Source organism: Arachis ipaensis, chromosome B05, assembly GCF_000816755.2.
Source record: "Arachis ipaensis cultivar K30076 chromosome B05, Araip1.1, whole genome shotgun sequence".
Lineage (NCBI taxonomy): Eukaryota > Viridiplantae > Streptophyta > Magnoliopsida > Fabales > Fabaceae > Arachis > Arachis ipaensis.
This window is the reverse complement of record NC_029789.2, coordinates 4,746,389-4,753,813: the sequence shown is the minus strand read 5'-3', so window position 1 is coordinate 4,753,813 and position 7,425 is coordinate 4,746,389. Positions and strand designations below refer to the sequence as shown.

The 7,425-nt window shown below is 32.9% G+C and overlaps 1 protein-coding gene across 1 annotated transcript in view; it reads left to right on the top strand.

Moving 5' to 3' along the window:
- LOC107642591 (polycomb group protein EMBRYONIC FLOWER 2) overlaps nt 1-5,875 on the top strand; it is an 8,058-nt gene extending 2,183 nt beyond the window's left edge. Inside the window, exons 5-14 of the mRNA XM_016345987.2 lie at nt 794-847; nt 937-996; nt 1,821-1,867; nt 1,968-2,089; nt 2,179-2,455; nt 3,359-3,407; nt 4,301-4,384; nt 4,584-4,663; nt 4,803-4,892; nt 5,488-5,875. Coding sequence (XP_016201473.1) covers nt 794-847; nt 937-996; nt 1,821-1,867; nt 1,968-2,089; nt 2,179-2,455; nt 3,359-3,407; nt 4,301-4,384; nt 4,584-4,663; nt 4,803-4,892; nt 5,488-5,611 — 987 coding nt within the window. The 3' untranslated portion in view covers nt 5,612-5,875. The remainder of the gene's footprint in view (nt 1-793; nt 848-936; nt 997-1,820; nt 1,868-1,967; nt 2,090-2,178; nt 2,456-3,358; nt 3,408-4,300; nt 4,385-4,583; nt 4,664-4,802; nt 4,893-5,487) is intronic.

Here is a 7,425-nt window from a genome sequence, read left to right as displayed (position 1 = left end):
GGGTTGATCCAACTTGAATACTAGGCATGAGTTGGACACTTTTTTGCATGCCTGTTTTAATAGACTAACTTAGATTTTAATTCAATACAAGACCGTTTTCATCTCTATTTTTTTTGGAGTCATTGTAAATGAAATAGATAAAAACAATGATAGAGAGGGGCCTAAAAAGTTAACCTTTCAGTTGTTTTAAAGGATTATTCTCTTGTAATGTACTTGTACATGACTAGTTTTAGCTATATCAAGCAAGACATGTTCATTCAGGAAAGGAAATGCCAATGGAAAGTAGAAACTATGATACATGCTTTTTGATAGGGCCTTTAAAATAGTGAAAAAGTGAGAGTTGATATCTCATATCTATGATTCTACAATTTTGAGAATTTGACATGTTATTGTGTCCATGTTGAATTTCCATATTAGTGTCTATACTTAAATAGGTTATTGCATTGCTTGTTCCATTAATAATTTATGATATGGCTGTTATTACTTTTTCTTTGTTTGAGATTGAGGATATTGAAGACTTTGAAAATTGTGTGTCATGGACAAAATTTTTATGTACCACTCTGGTTTGAGTGGTCAAGAATGTTGCTTTGAAGTGGTAAAATATTCAATACAAAAGTTTTGCCACACTTCCCTTTTTGCTATGTTCATGTTATCATGATATGAACATGTGTGGATTTGGTTTGTGATTTCCCTATCATAAGCTTTTTTTTTTTTTGCCATTTTCTTACTTTATTCAGTATTTGTTACATTTATTCACTTGGTAATTTATCAAAGCATTGGTTTATTCATGCAGGGTTTGCGATTTCATCTTTGTTCATCACATGATCTATTCAACTTTGAGTTCTGGGTGCGCAATTTTTATTGTGAACTAAACTTTTTAACTCATGGATTATTTTGTAAGAGCTTTTTTTGACATATTCTTGTTTTATTTTGTAGGTGACTGATGATTACCAAGCAGTTAACGTCTCGGTAAAAATTGATATATTGAGATCAGAGGTAGGAACCTTATTTAATGTTTGACTTATGGGCTTATGCCTAATGGTTTGCTTTTCTTAGGGATTGTACACTGCTTACAATTTTACTGTTGATTAAATCATCAAGCAATTCACTGGGGGCTACATTGGGGATTAAAAAGGAGGGAGAGGAAAGTTCATGTAATACATTGTTGTTTATTTTTATAAAATGTTTTATCAAGAGCCAGGATTCTATGGTAACAAGCTAAAATGATGTTGGATAGCTCAACTTGATTACCACTTAATGATCTTTATTTCCATTGTTGACTGCTTTATTGATGTTTGGCTATTCACAAGTGTTGTTATTTGAGCAATATTTTAGCTTAGTGTTTGTAACCCCAGAATATATTGTCTAAACTTTCTTATTTTAATTGATAAATGAATAATATCATTAAGACGGAAAGAATAATAATACAAGAAAAAGAGAAGATAAGAGATCCTCCTTACAAGAGCAAGAAACAATCAGATGAAAAAAGCTATTTATGAAGCATAGTTTTCAAATATCTCAACAAATCTGAGAGTAAAAATCCTCTAAAAGATCATGAGCTCTACACTAAATAAATTAATAGAGGACTAGAGGTCAAATGTCTAATCCTATCCTGTAGAACTTGTTTGAAAATCTGTCCTTGAAGGTGTGTGAATTATGCACCAAACAATGGTGTGTCTTGGACATTGCCAAGGTTTGCCTCATCAGTTGATTATGTATATATGTTAGATATGTTATGGCAATGCATTTTCATTTGAGATGAATGGATTTTTTGTTTGCTAGCTGCTTATTTTGTTATCAAATTTATAATATGTATACAGAGTGTTGCTGATGGAGTAAATCCACAATCACAAACCTTCATCTTCTGGTTGGTTGTTTGTATATATTCAATGCTATCTCGAACCAGTTCATATAATATTGTGCAAGATTGTTGACTTTAATTTATTCAAACAACAACATCTATACAGTTCAAGACCCCGAAAACGTTTACGAAAGGACTCTGTTCAAAATGAAAAACGAGCCAATGTAAAGTTCCTAGAGTTGGACTCACCAGAGGGAACACAGAATGGATTTCTAGAGAAGAATGAGGGTAACAATCCTGTGACAATAGTATACTTATCTAATTCTTTACTTTAAACCCTTAAAAGGGTGGACTAAAATCTCAAAAATTATTTGCAGATATCCTTTCCTACAAAGGGGAGAATATGTCTAAAACATGTCATATTCAGAAGAATTTACAAATGGAAAAACAAGTTGTCGAAAGATTTGGTCCCGATGTTCCTGGCACTGCAGACTGCCTTGAATATGTTGCATCCAGTTTCAACATTCAAGGTGTTTCAATTGCCATGCCGCAATCTTCAGGAGATCCAGAAACTAGTAAGTCGGTATATAGAAGTGATCCTGCTGTGCCTGCTAAAACAAAGAAGTTAAACATGGATCGATCTGACTCAAAAAAGTACGTTCTTAGAAACCTATATCTTGCCTTTTGAAGGCTTAGGTTTTACTTGTTAAAGTTCTTGAGTTCTCTATGGTTGCTTCTCTAACTGATATTTTATACTTGATGCTTGTTTAAGGGAACATGAATATGTGATTTAACTAGTTTCTATGTAACACAATTATGGCATGGTCATAGTATCTATTCTGTTTCTATCATCTGTGATTGATTTTTTTCGCTCGTGCATTCATTATTATTGTATCATCTGCATTGGTCATAGCAGCCGCCATTCTCTGCCGTGGTTCCACGCCCATTGCAGCCGTTTGTTGAAATATCAGTGCGAACTCCTTTTCCAATAATAAAAAAAGGATGGCAGATTTGTGATATTAATTTTATTTTGAAAAGCCTTATTTTTTTCTATATAAATTTGCCTACTCTGCCACTCATAATAACAGTAACTTTGTATTTTCTCTTCACATATGCACTTTGCTTCTATCTTCTCTGTTTTTTGTCCGTTCTGCATTTCTTTTATGTCATTTTTTTCTTCCTTTTTTGTATAAAGGAAAAATTAGTGATACTTTTGATGAATTTTATTTCCTGTAAGTCTTGATATGTCTCTGATTTTATTGTTCTTGATATACGTCATTACATGAGTATTTATTAGTAGATTTTGTCATTATTACATATAATAAATATGTGTAGATGTAAGCTGCAACAGTATCCGCTGTATTTCTGCAGTGGATTTTTGGCCCTTTCCTATGAGCCGTTATCAGCTATTGACTATCCCACCTTGTAATTCTTATAAAATATAATGTGTCAGAGAGAAATAATGATATTTTTTCTTATTTCTTTTCCTTTGATGATGCTCCTGGTTTGGCCAATTTAATTCAATATTTTTTTTTTAATTCAAATTTGTTTCTCCAGCCGAATGCTCCTGCAGAAGAGACAGTTCTTTCACTCACATAGAGTTCAGGTACGTGATAAGATATCTAAGATCTTGATAGTTTTTATCTATAATGTGCAATTGTGCATATTAATATTATCATGTTTGATGTATGGTGTACTTTATGCACCATTGATGCAAGTTAACTTAAGGCTGTTTTGATTTGTTGGCTGTAAAGGATCTTGTTTTTTATGTTATAACATCTGTCATACATTACTATGGTGCTAGATTGCTAATCTTTATTGTAATGAGTCTTTGACCACTAGCTGGTTTACTGTTTATATTGACAGGCTGCTGGTTTTCGTGTCTACTGATTATGGGAATTCTTTTTTGTGATATGCTTTAGGCCTTGGTTAGCTTAGTTCATTTGTTTTGGTTGAGCAATCTTTCCTTTTATTGTATGTATTTCCTAACTGTCTTGCATTCCCTTTCTCTTGGTTGATTTTTTGATGTTGGAGGATACCTTACGATCCTAATTCTTCTCATATCTTTTTATTTCCTTCAGAAGATATTCTCTTTTTGGAACAGAGTTGTTGATGGGAGCTTGAAGGCCCCATCTTTCTCCATTCCTCTTAAATTCTTTTCCACTGGGACAAAATATGGTTTCATTTTGATGGACAAGGGTTATCTTGGATGTAATTGATGTTTCACTAGCCCCTGTGGAGGGATAGAATATTATACTCAATATGAGTAGTGCAGAATACTTTTATTAAGAAAATAAAATGTACAAATTTGGATTCTAGCGTTTCTAGCTAACTTGTTGAATGTGGCCTGTGGGGTATTTAACACATTTCGTGTAGCTGTTGTAATTTGACATTCTTTTCTAATAGACTTGAGGTGTTCCTTCTGTTAATAGGCATATGTTGGTAATGATTGATTTGATTATAAGTCTCATCTCTTGCTTTTGTGTGTCTTACTTTAAGCCTATGGCTCTAGAACAAGTGTTATCAGATCGCGATAGTGAAGATGAAGTTGATGATGACATTGCAGATCTTGAAGATCGAAGGGTAAGCAAAGGTTTCAACATTTTTATCTTCTTTCTGAAGACACGTCAATTGAAATTGATTTTTTTTTAATTAGAAAATACCAAACACCTAATTTGCCCAAGCAATGCTTTATAAAAAATTTGCTGTTTACTCGTATATAGAGTGCTACAAATGCCGCTATATAGAATCACCATGATAATGTTAAACTGTAATGTTGCAGATGCTTGATGATTTTGTGGATGTTTCCAAAGATGAAAAGCAACTCATGCATCTGTGGAACTCTTTTATGAGGAAGCAAAGGTATCTACTGCTGGCCACCCTATTAATCTTCCACATGTGTACCTTCGGTTATCATTATCAAGCTAGAATGCTTTTGACTCCTGCATGATTAATAAAGAAATTGTTGCATAATTGATGTTGGTTTTAATTGCTATGACAGAGTGCTGGCTGATGGCCATGTTTCGTGGGCATGTGAGGCATTTTCCAAGCTTCACGGAAAACAGCTAATCTCATCCCCAGCTTTATTTTGGTAATCTTTTTGCTGCTTTTTCCATTTACATTTCTCTAATTTCATGCAGTTTCTGTGCTTGAAGCATTCATACTTAAAGAACAAATTAATATTTTGACTTATGGAGTTTGATTCCAGATAGAAATCATCAGCGAATTATATGCAGAGACATACTTTGTCTTTCTAAAACAGTAAAATATGAATCACTTGAAAAAAAAAAAATATATGCTCCAGAGGGTGGCTTTAGAAAATGAACACATCTAATTTACTATCTAATTCTAATCACTTTCAAAAAATATTTTCATGTAGCTGACTTTGATAATGAAAAGAGGCATAGTTGGCACTGAAAACTTACTATCTGGATAGTTCTTCCTACAGGATGTGGGTATCCATCAATTAGAAAAAAATAAATAAAAATAAAATGCTTTTGCAGGATTAAGTATGGTAGAATTGTTATCTGGTTTTTCCCGATGTATGAAATAGGAATTATATCTTGCTCAGATGTTCTATTGATCCATTGTTGTGATTGCTATATGTCCGTATCTCACATGTTCCCAAACCCATGTCTTTTTCGTTTCTTTTTTCAGAAACTAAATCGTGCTATAATTTACTACAGGTGTTGGAGGTTATTCATGATCAAACTTTGGAATCATGGTCTTCTTGATGCTTGCACAATGAACAACTGTAATATAATATTAGATAGTTACAGAAACGAAGGGTTGGATAACGGCAAGAATTAGAAGATCAGGAGGAAATCGATTCAGCTACAAAAATTTAGTCTTACATGTCTTGTATTCTACCTTATTGCAAGTCCCCATTTTCCATTTATTTTAATAATTTATTATTATTGTTAATCATTTTACTGTACATTGTATTAATCTTCGCAATGTATGAAACTGAAATTTAGGTAGATTCCCTCACAGCAATGACCTCCATTGCTGAATCTTGTCTGACAAATTAAAAACGTTTTATTCAAACTATAGAATCTATAAGAATATTGAAATATAAAAGTTGATGAAATATTTTCTTTAAAATTGGATTGTTTGTTTATTATTTTATTGTTACAATCGTAAAATGTCACGAAGATAAGAATCAAACGAAGAACGAGATATAGTAGAGAAAGTGCATAATAAATCTATCATGATGCGGCCATATAGAATAAAAGGTAATTTATCCTCCATAAGTACATTAATAATTGAAGAATACTAGGGCTAGTAAACCATTATTGATATTTTTAATGGTGTAAAATTATATCTAATAGAATGAAATTACTCATTTTTTTTATTGGTTAAGTGTTGATCTTCTAGAGTTTCTCTTAATAATTATTATAGTTATATACAAATTAGTGATAATTATTTAATTGATTCAAACAATAATACAACAACAAAGCTTTGTCTTACTAGATAAGGTCGACTACATGAATCAGACGTCATTGAACTCTATCATGTATCATGTCTACGGCGAGATCGTTTATATGTAGATTTTGTTTGACCACCTCATGAATGGTCTTCCTCTGCCTTTTATCCATTGTCCATCTTCCATCTCATCCACTCTCCTGACATGATGCTCTGTCGGTCTTCTTCTCACATGTCCAAACCACCTAAGACGGAATTCTACCATATTTTCCACAATATGTGCTACTTCAACTCTCTCTCTTGTATCTTCGCTCCTTATTCTATCTAATCGCGTATGACCACTCATCCATCTCAACATCTTCATCTCTGCCACATTTAACTTATCTTCGTGCTCCCCTTTGACCGCCCAACACTCTGTACCATAAAGTATAGCCAGTCTGATAGTAGTGCGATAGAATTTACCTTTGAGTTTTAAAGGCACTTTTTGTCACATATAAAATCCGACGCACTCCGCTATTTTGACCAACCTGCTTGGATCCTATGATTTACATCATGTTCAATCTCTTCGTTATCATGTATGATGCACTTAAGATACTTAAAACTTTTGTTCTCTGTTAAGATACACTTAAGATCCTGTTCAACCAAATTGGTTCTCTATTACTTGTGTCTCTTGGCTCAACTTCCGTTCTATCACCCTTTTTCATAACTTCATGGTATGGCTCATGAACTTGATCCCTCTATAGTTTTCGCAACTTTATATATCCCCCTTATTCTTGTAGATAAGTACCAAGGTGCTTTCTCCGCTCATCTGACATCATCTTTAACCTTATTCTTGTTTAACCAATTGATACCTTTCTCTTCAAGGCCTTCCAAACTTCAATCGAAATATTATCGGGTCCTACTACTCTGTCATTTTTCATCCGCTTTAGAGCCTCTTTTACCTCAAAGTCTCGAATCTTTCGATAGTAGTCGAAGTTTTGATCTTCTTCTCTTGTGTATAACCAACCAAGGCTTGGAAGAGTCTTCTGTTCTTCATTAAATAACTCGTAGAATTAGCTCTTGCACCTTTTATTAATCTTCTCATCTTGAGAACCTCTCCATCTTTATTTTTTATGTACTTAACTTGATCCAAATAATACATTTTAAATAATAATAATAATAATACATTTTATATATTTTTAATATTTTACACAATATAA